The sequence below is a fragment of the Malaclemys terrapin genome, chromosome 1 (assembly GCF_027887155.1).
Source record: "Malaclemys terrapin pileata isolate rMalTer1 chromosome 1, rMalTer1.hap1, whole genome shotgun sequence".
NCBI lineage: Eukaryota > Metazoa > Chordata > Testudines > Emydidae > Malaclemys > Malaclemys terrapin.
The window spans coordinates 89,181,828-89,197,480 of NC_071505.1; the positions used below are offsets into that span (position 1 = coordinate 89,181,828).

The 15,653-nt window shown below is 45.3% G+C and overlaps 2 protein-coding genes across 3 annotated transcripts in view; one reads left to right on the forward strand and one right to left on the reverse strand.

The window, feature by feature from the left end:
• LOC128838139 (guanylyl cyclase C-like) overlaps positions 1 to 15,653 on the reverse strand; it is a 145,847-nt gene that overhangs the window by 92,528 nt on the left and 37,666 nt on the right. The gene's annotated exons all lie outside the window — the stretch shown is intronic.
• The window catches only part of IFT56 (intraflagellar transport 56), a 77,237-nt gene that overhangs the window by 3,912 nt on the left and 57,672 nt on the right, over positions 1 to 15,653 (forward strand). Inside the window, exons 1-3 of one of the 2 annotated variants that reach the window (XM_054030075.1) lie at positions 339 to 421; positions 541 to 678; positions 1,184 to 1,276. In XM_054030075.1, coding sequence (XP_053886050.1) covers positions 419 to 421; positions 541 to 678; positions 1,184 to 1,276 — 234 coding nt within the window. In that variant the 5' untranslated portion in view covers positions 339 to 418. Of the gene's footprint in view, positions 1 to 338; positions 422 to 540; positions 679 to 1,183; positions 1,277 to 15,653 lie in introns of those variants that run through there. The other variant, XM_054030086.1, reaches the window with a different exon arrangement.

The window sequence follows — 15,653 nt, forward strand, 5'->3', positions numbered from 1 at the left end:
CTCAAGCGTGCCTGGGTCCTGTTTTCAAGCTTGTCTCCATACCCCTGAAGGCTGGGCTTGTATTATAAATGAAAACTCACAGTCTCATCTCAACCGCTCGTCCCCACGAGCTGGGACATTAACCACAAATAAATAAATAAATAAATATTGTGACACTGCGGCGATAAAATTATACCCAGCTCCTTGGGTTGCTATGGAGATAAGTGCAAGCCACACCGGAAATGTCCCGTTCTGAAACTCTCCCCGGAGAATCGAGCGGCTCCTCTTTTGCGCTAGCCGCGGGGTCAAGGCTGGAACTGTGAGCTGGGACGTGAGTTCCAGCCGGGCCCTATTCGGTGCCTCACTTACTCGTTCTCCCCCCGCCGCGCTGTTACCACGGTAACGGAGTCGTTGCAGAAGCGAGGAGCCCAGGGGCAAGATGGTGAGGGACAGGGCAGGGAGGGGGTCGCTGCCTGTGGGACCCAGGAGAGGGGAGGTCTGACGCCCCCCAGCGCCTCCCCGCTCTCACCCGGTCTCCCCTCTTCTTTCTGCCCCCTCCAGATGCTCTCCCGGGCCAAGCCGGCCGTGGGGGGCGCCCCGCCGCAAGGTGACAAACGGAAGAAGAAAGGCAAGAAAGTCCCACCGCTGGAGGAGCTGCTGGCCCAGAGGGACTTCACCGGCGCCATCGCTCTGCTGGAGGTAACGGGGGAGGGGGGCTCGGCCTACAGGCCGCAGGTCACCGGGTCCACATTCCCCCATCAGTGCAGGATTGGTGCCCAGAGCACAGCCCCCGGGGCCTTGCCCAAACCCTTCTCCCAATGACTGGGGTGATGAGGCTCCTTCTGGCAGACTGTTCCCAATTGCAGCAGAGGTCCCTGTTTGGAAAAAGTTCCAGCTGTTTCAACTTAATTTGTCTTTTCTGTTCTTTCTCACACCCTAGATATGTCCCCTGCACCCGCCTGAATAATCACTTGCCCTCCTTTACATTTACAGCTTTAAAATATGTGTACAGAGACTATGTGACTGGATAGAAACTGCCTGTCCTTGAAAATGTGATATTGACACTGCCTGACTTCCGTGTCCAGGGTTTTCAAGCCAGCAGAAATCATCTTAATGTTAATTTTATAACTGAATTTGTTTCACAAGAGACAATCTGACAAAATTTGACAGTTGGTGTCATTTTTGCATCTCTTTTTCTTTGAAGTTTAAACGGCATGTGGGGGAACAAGATGAGGACACTGACCTCTGGATTGGATACTGTGCCTTTCACCTGGGGGACTACAAGAGAGCATTGGAGGTGAGATGAAGAAATCCTGCTTCCTGCTGGAGAGAATTGGGATGTTGTCCTAAAGCGGTGGCAGCAGGCAGGAGAGATGTTTTTTGGTGGTGCGGAAGAAATGGGCCAGGCCATTTGTGTATAAATCCAGCAGCAATAGAGCAAACTATACAGAAAGGCAGTTTGGATTAGGGAAATAGGAGTTTCTACACTGAAACAGTCTATTGGTCCAGCATCCTAGTTAATCTTTGCCCCAAAGCCTAAATTGTCCTTTTCTTAATTTCATGACAGTTGTTCTAACATTCTTTCCCCTATTTGGTGTGTACACCTTCAGAAAATAATATGTGGAAAGTTATTGTTTGAGCTGGGTGGAACCTTGTTATGGGTTGAATTAAAACCTTGTTGCAATTGATGGGTATGAATACACTCTTCAGTTAGCATAACTGTAAGGATAAATTAACCACAGCCCCCCACCTAAAAGTTAAGGGTTATGTGAACCCACCGAATAGGTTTGGACTGTATGGGCATGGCGTGTGTGTGTGTGTGTGTGTGTGTGTGCGCGCTAAATATTGTTTTTGGTGGGGGTTGGGGGCACACATGCACAGGACCAGAGAGACACAGAGACTACATGGAAAAATCCAAGCAAAAGCCTATAAGCAAATGAGACCCTGAGAGAAATTTAGAGAGAGGTTCTGGGATGCTGGCTGAAAAGAAGCTTGGACTTGTAAGCTAAGAAACTCCTCTTTTTGCCTTCGGTTAATCCTGTACACCTCTACCCCGATATAACGCGGCCCGATATAACACAAATTCGGATATAACGCGGTAAAGCAGTGCAGTGCTCTGGGGGGCAGGGCCGTGCACTCTGGCGGATCAAAGCAAGTTCGATATAACACGGTGAGATTTTTTGGCTCCCGAGGACAGTGTTGTATCGGGGTAGAGGTGTGTTTGGAAAAGCAGGACTTTGATGCAATCTTGTTTATTTACAAGGAATCTACACAGGAAATATGAGATTCCCTCTTCAATACTTCCAGCAGGAACATCCCCAGGGCCCTGAACTTTGAATACCCATTCAGGTCAAAAAGAGGCAACACAATCATATCCCCACCTTCGTTATTTAGCCAAGCGGTAGTATTACATATTTAATTATTTTTAATCTTTTTTTCTCGGTCTCTCTAGCCCCTTAATTGATATGAATTTTCTGATGTCTATCCAAGTAATCTATAGATTATCAAGTTGCTTGCATCACATAGTGCCTATTGTACTCCATTTGCGTAAGAAGGTGCCTCTGTGGGATTCTGCCTTCTTCTCCCCACTATTATCCCCATGACCCTTCTGCCTCTCCCGCTGTGAAATAGAATTTGCTTCCAGTCCTGGATCACTGAGCCCATACTCTGTTCTCAGGTGTGCCCACACATCACTCTTTCTTGACACCTAGCAAAACCTAAGTCTGCTTCTATTGACTATCTTACCTTGTGTCATTCTGAAACGAGCCTTTACAGCCTATTAATTTGTTTCTATACCCTCCCATTTTCACACTTCCCTTTAGCCCTGGGAAAAATACTAAAGTGAATTCATAGTACGAGGGATCACAGGGGAAAAAAACTTCCATCCATAGTTTTAGAGAATTATGCTGTGAAACTATGATGACTTTTTCCCTTATAGAATTAGATGGAGATTTTTGCTCACATGTACAGGGTTAAATGGGTTTCCAGACTTGGGTTGGAATCAGAGAATATCAGGGTTGGAAGGGACCTCAGGCGGTCATCTAGTCCAACCCCCTGCTCAAAGCAGGACCAATCCCCAACTAAATCATCCCAGCCAGGGCTTTGTCAAGCGTGACCTTAAAAACCTCTAAGGAAGGAGATTCCACCATCTCCCTCGGTAACCCATTCCAGTGCTTCACCACCCTCGTAGTGAAAAAGGTTTTCCTAATATCCAACCTAAACCTCCCCCACTGCAACTTAAGACCATTACTCCTTGTTCTGTCATCTGGTACCACTGAGAACAGTCTAGATCCATCCTCTTTGGAACCCCCTTTCAGGTAGTTGAAAGTAGCTATAAAATCCGCCTTCATTCTTCTCTTCTGCAGACTAAACAATCCCAGTTCCCTCAGCCTCTCCTCACAAGTCATGCTCCAGCCCCCTAATCATTTTTGTTGCCCTCCGCTGGACTCTCCAATTTTTCCACATCCTTGTAGTGTGGGGCCCAAAACTGGACACAGTACTCCAGATGAGGCCTCACCAATGCCAAATAGAGGGGAATGATCACATCGCTCGATCTGCTGACAATCCTCCTACTTATACAGCCCAAAGTGCTGTTAGCCTTCTTGGCAACAAGGGCACGCTGTTGACTCGTATCCAGCTTCTCGTCCACTGTAACCCCTAGGTCCTTTTCTGCAGAACTGTTGCCTAGCCACTCGGTCCCTAGTCTGTAGCAGTGCCTGGGATTCTTCCGTCCTAAGTGCAGGACTCTGCACTTGTCCTTGTTGAACCTCATCCGATTTCTTTTGGCCCAATCCTCTAATTTGTTTAGGTCCCTCTGTATCCTATCCGTACCCTCCAGCGTATCTACCACTCCTCCCAGTTTAGTGTCATCTACAAACTTGCTGAGAGTGCAATCCACGCCATCCTCCAGACCATTAATGAAGATATTGAACAAAACCGGCCCCAGGACCGACCCTTGGTGAACTCTGCTGGATACCAGCTGCTAACTAGATATGGAGCCATTGATCACTACCTGTTGAGCCCGATGATCTAGCCAGCTTTCTATCCACCTTATAGTCTATTCATCAAGCCCATATTTCTTTAACTTGCTGGCAAGAATACTGTGGGAGACCATATCAAAAGTTTTGCTAAAATCAAGGAATAACACATCCACTGCTTTCCCCTCATCCATAGTCAGTTATCTCATCATAAAAGGCAATTAGGTTAGTCAGGCATGATTTGCCCTTGGTGAATCCATGCTTACTGTTCCTGATCACTTTCCTCTCCTCTAAGTGCTTCAAAATTGATTCCTTGAGGACCTGCCCCATGATTTTTACCAGGGACTGAGGTGAGGCTGACTGGCCTGTAGTTCCCCGGAGATGGAATATCCCTTCCCAACCAGTCCTGAATATGTCTGCAAGATTTTTGAGGATATTTCATTTTACCCTTATTCTGGAACAATGAGCAGGGGTCAGAAGTTAGGAGCAGGTTGAAATATCTCACTTGGTTAATTCTCTTCTCTACAATTGCAAGTGATGCTTGGAATTGGTAGACCTCAACCTTTTTCATCACCATAAATATTGGAATTGGGTAGGCTAAAGGGCATGAGTTGGTAGTACTGAAACTTTCTTTAGTTGCATCTGGTAATATCTGCTTGTGGAGACGGAGAGACATTCCGTAAAAAAAAATTAAGTTTATCCTGTTGCATTGAATACTTTGTAAGGGCTTACATTACTTGAAGGAAATCCAGGATGGATTTTAAATTTCGAACACTCTCTTGGATGCAAGAGTAAAAGAGGACCTGACACATCAGTAAATAAAATAATCCAGTCTGTCTAAATCTGTTTCACCACCAGGCGGTGATATTGATCCGGGCCTTTAAAAAGTGCCAGTATTTGTATTCATCTCTTCTGCTGTCTGCTAATAGAGGCATTAGGGGCTGGTCTGTGTGTATACACACATACATATACACGTGGACTAGCTTTTAACTTAAAATGTAAAGTGGCTTGGAATTTTTTTTTATGCACATGTAGAGCAGTCTCAATTCTTTTCACTGAGTATCTCTCCATCCCCACAAGCAGATAGTTTCCAGAGGTAGCTAAAGAAGATTTCAGTGATTTTTATCCTCAGAGCTGTCTTTCACAAGGCACAGAGTTGCTTGATATTTAAAAAAAATAATAAGAAAATAAATCTGTTAAAGGCTCTGAGCAGAATGTGCTTTGTTCTACACAAATGACTGATGAAATTAAATGGTTTACATGGCAACATTCAAGCATATGGAATAAACATAAATGTAGAAGGAAGTTAGAGGTGAGGGATTACATATCCAGTACCTTTGCATAACTGTGGCTGATTACATTAAAATCTTAAATTGGGACCCCGTGTCCAACAGTGGTGTTGTAATACTTAATGTGCATTTTATTTTATTTATTTTTTCTATTATGGAATTCCTGATGCTGTCTTTTTATGTCCATATTTTAGTCTGTGCTAAACCATGATTTACAGTTATTTAAAAAGGTATATACTGGAATCTACAATAGATGAGTTCCATTATCGAGTGGGGTTTCCTGGTGGATATGATGTCACCAGAACAGTGCATGCTAGGGTCTGACATGGAATAGGGAACTTTAAAAGGTCAGAAAAGATTAGAAAAAAGCTGTTTGTGCTGATGTCCATTTTACCCTTGTTATCTGGGGCATAGAATATATTACATAGCCCCGCAGTTAACTTTTATACTGTTACTGGTCCCCTATTGTCCATTCTGTTGACTTATTCTATAATGTGGTCAGGGAGGGACCAATAGCACACGTTCTATATCAGAATCTAATATGAAATAAAGGTAATAGAGTTTGAGGCCAGAAGGGACCACTAGATCATTTAGTCGGACCTCCTGTATGTCACAGGCCACCAACAGCACTCTCACACTAAACCCAACCACTGACACTAGACCAAAGTATTACAGCACAAAAGAGACCCAACTATTATGTGGCACAGGCAAATAATAGGAGGAACTGCAGTGTATGAGTGGTAGGGAAATGATTAAGTGAGATCTAGCTGGACAATCCTGGCAAGGGACCTGTATCCTTTGCTGCAGAATTCCCAAGGTTCCTGCCAATCTGACTTGGGGAAAAATCCCTTCCCAAACCTGCATATGATCAGTTAGACTCAGCATGTGAGCAACAACCTGTCAGCTATGCCAGTGAGGGAGAGAATGCTCAGTCCCACCTTAGAACACTGGCCCACCCTGTTCAGCGTTCCTCTCCATCTGTGGTCATCTCTCATCCTTTAGAGGAAGGACACAAAAGCAGGCAAGCAAATATAAACCCAGAGTAGATTGGGGGGGGTGAGGAAAATCCCTTTGTGACCCCTGCAGGGGACTGACTGAAGCTCTGAAACATGAGCTTTTGGAAACAAACTGGAAGGAGTTCTATTGGGAGGTTGTTCCAGAACCTCGCTTCTCTGATTATTAGAAACCTACTTCTAATTTCCAGCCTGAATTTGCTTATGGCCAGTATATACCCGTTTGTGCCTATGCCATCATTGTCATCTAACTTAAACATCTCTTCGCCCTCCCTGGTGTTCACTCCCTGATATATTTATAGAGAGCAATCATATCCTCTCTCTGCCTTCTTTTTGCTAGTCTAAACAAGCCAAACTCTTCCAATCTCATTTCATAAGATAGGCCCTACATTCCCCTGATTATCCTGGTAACTGTTCTGTACACACCTGTTCCTGTTTGAATTAATCTTTCTTGGGCAGGGGTGACCAGAATTGTATACAATATTCTGAAAGAGGTATTATCAGTGCCTTGTATATTGGCATTAATACTTCTCTTTCTCTACTAGAAATGCTATGCTTGTCAGGAATCAGGGTCTGCAACAGAGCTAGTCTGGAAGCAGTGCCTGCGGCAGAACCAGTCTCTGGGCAATCTGATGAGTGCAGCTGGCCTGTAGTAGACTGCCTGAGTGGCTACACTGCCTGATTGATTGGAAGGGTCAGAAGACAGGATCTTAGGCCCAACAGTAGCAGCAGTTCAGCAGCTGCTCAAAGCATTTGCCCATGGCTGTGATTGCTCCTGCCTTGTTCCGGCCCTGCTCCTGCCTTGCCTCACTCCAGATAACCCAGTTCTGACCCAGGACTTGTACTCATGGCTCCTGACTCCAGCTGTGACCTTAGGCTTGGGCACCTGGCTTCCAATTCCTGGGTATTGATTCCTGCTCTGACCACTAGGCGTGACTCCTGCTCCAATTGCCCACTGACATAATCTGATATATCCTAGTTTTGCCAAAAGCTGGGATTGGGTGACAGGGCATGGATCACTTGATGATAACCTGTCTGTTCATTCCCTTTGGGGCACCTGCCATTGGCCACTGTCAGAGGACAGGATACTGGGCTTGGTGGACCTTTGGTCTGATCCAGTATGGCCGTTCTTATGTTTAGTATTTTTCTTTTTCACAGCCACATCACATTAGTGGCTTGTAGTCATCCTATGATCAACCAGCACACCCAGGTCTCCCAACTCCTCTTTCACCTTTGTTCCAACTGATGAGGCCCCAGCTTGTGGCAGAAATTCTAATGATTAGACCCTAAGTGCATGACTTTGTATTTTGTACTATTGAATTTCATCCCACTTCTATGGCTCCAGTCTTCAAGGTCATCTAGATCTTCCTGTATAACATGCCAATCCACCTCTGTATTGATTATGCCTCCGAACTTTGTATCATTAGTAAATTTCATTAACACACACCTACTTTTTGTGCCATGGCCCCAGCATTGGATAAGATTGGTCCAAAGAGCAGTCCTTGAGGAACTCCACTACTAACTGCCTCCGACAATTTCAGCACAACTTGTTGCCTTCTCCCCTTTAGCTAGTTTCTTATCCATTTTACAGTTCTTGCACTAATCCCCATCTTTTGTAATTTAACTAATAATTTCCTATGTGGTATCATGTCAGAGCTTTACTGAAGTCCAAGTATATTAGATCTGCTCCATTTCCCTTATCTAAAAAACCAGAAAATTTGGTTAATCTGGCATGATTTGCCTTTGGTAAACCCATGTTAAATTACAGCCCCCTTCTTCCGTTTACCTCCATGAATTTAATTATTTTTTCCTTCACAGTTTGTTCTACCGTTGTGTGTACTACTGAGGTTAGATTAACAGGTCTGTAGTAGCCTGAATCACTTTTTTCCCTTTCTTAAATATAGGTATGCCACTAGCTATTCTCCAGTCATACAAAACTACCCTAAATAAATTTATTAAAAATCCTTGATTCCAGACTACTTATCTCATATGCCAGTTCTTTCAGTATTTTGAGTTGGAAATTATCCAGTCTCCTCAATTTGAGTGTATTAAGCTCTTTAAGTTTTTCTTCCACCTGTGGTAATTTGCTGTACACTCTCTTCCATCAGCTGTCCTGCCTTTATGCCTGTGTTCCATTTTATCATCCATATCGAAAATGTAGACAAAGCATTTGTTTTAGTCTTTGGACTATACCTAGATTATCTTTAATTTCCTCTCCATTCACACTGCATAGCAGCCCAACCTCCTACTTTTTTTAACTATGTAACTAAAAAGCCTCTGATTTATTTTAATTTCCTTGGCAAGAGCTAATCCATCTTGACTTTTAGCAATTCTCACTTTAATACTATATTTTCTAACCTCCAAGATGTAGCCTTTTTTGCTGATCAGTCCCTTTTTGCATTACCTATAGGCTCTCTGCTTACTCCTAATAACCTTTTTGAAGTGATTATTCATCCTACTGGGTCTGGAGGTTTTTTTCTCCCCACCCCACAAGTTTTTTTTCTCCCCACCCCTATTCCCCTAGCTCGGGATGCAAATTGATGGTAGCTTGTGTATAGTTGATTTAAAGAAAATCAAAGCCTCCTACACATTTAAGTCAGTGATACTCAGTAGGCAGCCCGTGGGCCAAATGTGACCCGCCAAGGCTTCCTATGTGGCCCGCCAGCTCACTTTAAAAAATGTTTATAATTAAATTCATGAACTGTGATGCGCTGCCAATCATCTGCCTATGACTTCCTTAGTAAGTAACTTACTGACAGTGCTTAATTTGTAATGAAAGAGGTACTGGGGCTCAGCCCCGGCAAGCCCCAGCACAAATTAAGCACTGGCTGGGTGGCTGGAGAGTGGCAGCTGTTGGCTGGGTATCAAGCTCTGAAGGCAGTGTCAACGCAAGCAGCAGCACAAAAGTAAGGGTGGCATGGTGTGTTGTATTGTCACCCTTGCTTCTGCGCTGCCCCTACCAGCAGTGCTGCCTTCAGAGCTGGGCGGCCACAGAGTGGCAGCTGCTGGCCGGGCACCCAGCTCTGAAGGCAGCACCACCACCAGCAGCAGAGCAGAAGTAAGGGTGGCAATAGCAGTAGCTCTGCCTTCAGAGCTGGGAGGCGAGAGAACAGTGGTTGCTGCCCAGAGGTGCCAGGGCTATCACCTGCCAAGCCTAAAGGTGCTGTGGCTCAGCCCTGGCAAGCCCTGGCACAAATTAAGCACTGCTTACTGGATCTTAAGTTCTTGCGATAGCATGGGCTGTGATTGAGCCACCCATTTTTTCATTAGTGATGGAAATGGAGTCAAAAATAAATGTGAGTGGAAGTAAATGTCACAGTCGACAGTGAAAACTGAGCTTTTAACACAAACTGGACCGCAGATTTTCTTTCTATTATGACACCTCATTTAAACGCAAAACATTTGTGTTTAATATGCCAAACCTCTGTATCTGACTGTAAAGTCGTTGATGTGAGGCACCACTTCGAATCAAAACACAGTCATTTCAACATGTCCTATCCTCCTGGCAGTGTTGCAAGATGTGACAAAATTGAAAATCTGAAGTCTTTATATCACTCTTCAAATGTCATTCTCACAACATCAGTTACTGTACAGGAAAAAAATCAATGGCTGCTTCTCTTCAGATGATGTTGGTACCAGCTAAAAAGAAAAAGTCTTTCCTAGATGCCAAGTTTGTGAAGGAGTACATGTTGGAAATGCTGGAGGAGCTTTTTGCCAGAAATAAAAACAAAGATGACATTGTGAACCCTGTGAAGCAAGTTCCTCTGTCTGATTCCACAGTAGTGTAAAGATTGGAGGTAATTTATGAGGATTGTCTGTCAGGACTGTTTTCCGATTTGAAAAACACCAAAAACATGTCTCTTGTGGTGGATGAATCAAGCAACTTAAGTGATGCTGCCCAGCTATCGCTGTTTGTTAGATTTTATGATAGTGAAATTTTCAAGGAAGAATTTTTGTGCTTAATCAGGGCTGGCCTTACCATGAGGCGAACTGAGGCGGCCGCCTCAGGTGCCAGACTTTAGGGGGGTGCCACTAGGACCCAGAGTGTAGAAAATTGTGTCTGCTTCTGGTGCATATGTATTCCCTCTGCTCTAGATGCACAGAGATGGTGGAGTGCTGTGCTGGAGGAAGAAGGGCACAAGAGACATAGCAGGCAGGCAGGAGAAAAGGTGAGAGGGAATAACAGAAAGCAGCAGGAGCTGCAGGAGAGAGAGGAGGAGGAGCCTCTTATGTATCTCTCTAGCACCCCCAGGAGCGTGGACTGATTAACACCAGCTTCTCAGGGAGCTTCCTTTTTCCTGCTGCTTCCCTGAACCCACCTGAGGAGAACAGGCAATTGGAGCCAGTTAGGCCCTTAAGATGCTGATATCTTCCCCCACTCAGGCCCTGCTACCAGCCTGCTTATTTGTCCCCTTCATTTGAGTGTTGAGAGCCACTATAACTGGCACAGAACAGCAGTCATGAGTGAAAGAAGAAAACGCCCCTCTGGGGCAGCATTCAGAAAAAGAAAGAAAGCAAAGGAAGCTTTTCTATCTAAGCAGGAAGGAGCTCTCCTAAGATAGACACAAATGTTCATGGTGAGCCTTCCGGCTCCAGTGAGGATATGAGTGGTGAGGAGATGCCTGATCTTCCAGTTAGTCAGAATGCAGGTGACCTGGCAGCTACTGCAGCCTCCATATCTCCATCTCATATGGATGTAACCATGCACATTCCTGAAGAAAAGTGTAGATCAGAGAAGTCTGTGGTGGAGGCACAAGAAACAGCTGCTGCTGAGTTTAGTTCCTTAAGTCTAGATGATCCAGGACCGTGGACCCACTTGAGCAGTAGCCTGGGAGACTTCCTTGTACTGCATGGGCCACAGCAAGTGAAAAACTTCATGTTCCCCAAAGACAATGAAAATAGAAGTTTCCATCCAACATATTACTGGCGTGAAATCCCCAATGGTGACAAAGTGGAGAGGCCATGGCTTATGTACTCAAAAACCCAGAATGCTGCATACTGTGTTTGTTGCAAACTCTTCCAGTCTAATGTTCCAGCCACATTGGGTTCTACAGGAACAAAGGACTGGAAAAATCTGGCTAGAAATCTGGCATGCCATGAGAAGGCAGCAAATCACCAGAGAGCATTCCATAGGTGGAAAGAGCTTGAGATGAGACTAAGGTTAAAGGCCACCATAGATGATCAGCATCAAGAGAAGATTGCATCAGAGTCTCTTTACTGGCAAAATGTTCTGAAAAGGCTCATTGCCATTGTGAGAATGCTTGCTACCCAAAACCTAGCACTGCATGGCACTTCAGATCAGCTGTATGTGCCAAACAATGGAAACTTCCTTCAAATTGTGGAGCTGATGGCTGAGTTTGATGCTATACTCCAGGAGCATCTAAGAAGAGTCACCACCCAAGAAATGTACACACACCACTATCTTGGAAAAACAATTCAAAATAAGATCATACAGTTACTGGCAACAAAAGTCAAACAGAAGATTGTGGCAGATCTGAAGTCTGTTTACTCTGTTATTCTGGACTGCACACCTGACATCAGCCATACGGAACACGTGCCTTTAATGGTGCGTTTTGTAACAACAGAATCTAGTGAAAATGTCTCTGCAATGGTGACTGTCAGAGAGCATTTTCTAGAATTTATTGACATTGATGATGCTACAGGAGCTGGTATGACAAATGTGCTTCTTAAAAAGCTGGAAGATATGGGAATTGCAATAGCTGACGTGAGAGATCAGGGCTACGATAATGGTGCCAACATGAGAGGAAAGAACAGAGGAGTGCAGACACGGATCCAAGAGTTAAACCCTTGAGCTTTTTTTGTCCCATGCAGTTCTCATTCATTGAACTCGGCAGTCAGTGATGCAGCATCAGCTTCTAGTGAGGCTGCTGAATTTTTTAGTGTAATTCAAAGCATCTATGTTTTTTTCTCTGCATCAAGTCATCGATGGCAAATTTTGAAGCAACATCTGAGAACATCCTCTCTGACACTGAAACCACTGAGTGCCACACAATGGGAAAGTCGAGTGGAGGTGATAAAGCCTATCAAACACCAAATTGGGAAGATAGATGATGCCATAGTTGCCATTATGGAGAATAATGCTATGACAGGAACTGTTCATGGGAGAACAGTAGCAGAGGAAAATGGAATCACCAGAAACATACATAACTTCAAATTTCTGTGTGGCTTAGTGTTGTGACATGACATACTGTTTGAAATAAATGTTGTAAGCAAGAGACTCCAAGGTGTTGACCTTGATATATCTGGAGCAATGGAACAACTGGACAAAGCAAAGTTATACCTACAGTCTTACCGGTCAGATGAGGGATTTCAAAACGTTCTGAAGAGTGCACAGAAGTTGGCAGAGGAACTTCACACTGAAGCTATTTTCCCACCCATTCAAGAATACACAAGAGTCACCGAAGAAGAAGACATTTTGATTACGAGGCACGGGATAATCCCATAAGAGACCCCAAACAACAATTCAAAGTTGAATTCTTTAACCAGGTGCTAGATTGTGCAATACAGTCAGTTGAACGCTTCATGCAGCTCAAGGAACACAGCAGTATATTTGGGCTGTTGTATGATATTCCAAAACTTCTCACTATACCTGAAGAAGATCTAAACCAGCAATGCAGGGCACTAGAGACAGTGTTGACACATGATGACATGCGCGATATTGATGCGAGTGATTTAGGTGATGAACTGAAAGTCCTTTCAAGATACATTTCAGCAGGATCAACTCCAAACGCTGTTCTGGAATATATGTGCACAAATAAGATGTGTACCCTCTTTCCAAATGCTTTTGTTGCTCCGCGCGTACTTCTAACACTTCCTGTAACAGTTGCCAGTGGAGAACGCAGCTTCTCCAAGCTGAAGTTAATAAAAACACATCTACGTTCCACAATGACACAGGAGAGGCTGGTCGGCAGGAAGCAGTTCAAATCTTTGCAGCCAAGAAGGCAAGGAAAGCGTCACTTTGATTATTCAAACAGATAAAAATGTCAGTGTTTACTATGCAGACAAGAAAAGTTACATTTGCTGTTCAGGCGATTGAAAGTTAAGTCAAGTATCAGAGGGGTAGCCGTGTTAGTCTGGATCTGTAAAAAGCAACAGAGTCCTGTGGCACCTTTAAGACTAACAGATGTATTGGAGCATGAGCTTTCGTGGGTGAATACCCACTTCGTCAGACGCGAAGTGGGTATTCACCCACGAAAGCTCATGCTCCAATACATCTGTTAGTCTTAAAGGTGCCACAGGACTCTCTGTTGAAAGTTAAGTGTTACTTAAAATTTTTGAACAAGGCATTTTAAGTTGTTGTTTTCCTCTATTGGGGTAGGTCGAAGAGTAGAACAGGAAGAAAGCAGAATTGAGACCTTTCAAAGTTTTGGCCCAAGCGAGGGGGCATGGGGGCATCATTTGAGCTCCCCGCCTCAGGTGCCAAAATGTTGTGGGCCAGCCCTTTGTTTAAAACCAGTAGAAACCTACACCACAGGAGAGATCATTTTTGAAAAGGTAAATCCCTTTTTTTTTTATGGAGGGGGGGAGGTTTGAATCTGCAGAAAATAAAATTGCTTGTTATAGATGGAGGTCAATCCATGACAAGGAGATAAAAGGGTTTTGCTTGACATTTGGCAGCGATACACCCTTAGTTAAATATACTTCACTGCATCATTCACCAGACTGTCCTGTGTGTGCCTTTCAGAGGAATCTTGAAATCTTTCAGACTTAACAGGAAAGGTGTTGATCTTTCCCACTTGGCGTGTTCTTGCTACAGATGAAACTGTTACCCTGGAGGGCATTCTGATTCAAAAAATTAAAAATTCTGCGCACAATATTTTAAATTCTGCAATTGTTATTTGTCAATAAATAAATGCAGAGGCTCCAGCATGGCGGTGGGGAGCACAGGCCACTAGCTGCATGAAAGTGGGAGATCACCCTGCAGCCACCTCACCCCCAGGACACGGAGTCAGCGGTGAGGCTGCACCCTATCCTGACGCAGCACAAGGCCTGGGCTTGCCCCAGAAACACCCTGGGGTCCTGCCCCTCTGCGCCAGGCACACCAGATGTGGGGCAGGAAGGCTTAACCAAGCAGGATCCAAGTATGGAGGGGCTCAATGTGGGGGGAATCCAGGTGTGGGGTGAGAGGATTCTCTGTGGGACAATCTGGTTGCAAGCAGCTCAATTGGGGGGGTCTACGTGTGGGGGGATCTGGATGCAGAGAGGCTCATCGGGGGTGGGGGGTTTCCAGGTGCAGGGGCAATGGGACTTTGCAGGGGCTTCCAGGTAAAGGTGGCTGGAGCTCAGCAGAGGGAGGTCTGGTGTGGGGATCTCAGTGGGGGGCGGTGTTCAGGGTGCTGGGGGAGTGGGGCTTGATGGGGTGGGGGTCTGGGTCCAGCTAGTTGGGGGTCAGTGGTGTGGGGGTCTGGATGTGGGGACTCAGGGTGGGGCATCAGGATGGGGATTTGAGTGCAGGGAGCTCAGTGGGGGTGCAAGGGTGGGGTCTGGAAGCAGGGGGTTTGGGTGTAAGGCGGCTCCAGATGCAGGGTTTGAGGTTCAGTGGGGTGGGAGTTGGGTATGGAGGGCTAGGGGTGTCCTGGATGACCGGATGAGGCTTGGCAGAGGTGTCTGGGTATGGGAGGTCCAGATGTACGGAGGTTGAGCGTATGGGCTGAGGACTGATGGGGGTAGGAAGCATGGGAGAATGCTGAGCTTCCTGCAGCTGGGGGAGGTTTCTGAGGGTGGGTCTGACATAGCCTCAGCCACTCCTTGCAGGGGAAGAGGAAGTCCCATCCTCTCCTGCCCAGGCGGGACTAGCAGCTGATCCTGGCTCAAGGTTAGGAGCCACTGGCTGGGGTGTCCCCATCCCCGTGGTGATTTATCTCTCTGCCGACTGCTCCAGGTGCCTGAAACGATGTACCTGCACTGCTAGGGAGTAGTGTGTGACTGCTCTTCCAGCTTCCCTTTGCTTCCCTTTCAGAAAGTCATTTTTCTGCGGGGAAGCAAAGAAATCGGGGGGGGGGGGGGGGGGGGTGAATTCTGTGCATGTGCAGTGGTGGAGAATTCCCCCAGGAGTAAACTTTGATGAAAACTATTGAAGAAATCCTAAACTATCTGATCAAAAGTTTTAAAATGCAGTTTGAGAATTTTAAAATTTCAAAGAATTTGCTTTTATTTATTTGTGATCTATTTGTTATCTCTGTCGCTGGACCTTGCCCCTCTGAAGCAAAGAACATTCTTGATTCAATTGATGAAGGTGCCTTTAAATTAGAAATTGTAAGGCTCCAGAGCTCAGATGTCCTGAAGGTAAAATTCAGAGAAGAGACACTTAGTGAATTCGGGACTCAATATGCTGACCAATTTCAGAATAGCCAGAATCTGTTCAGATTAATGTA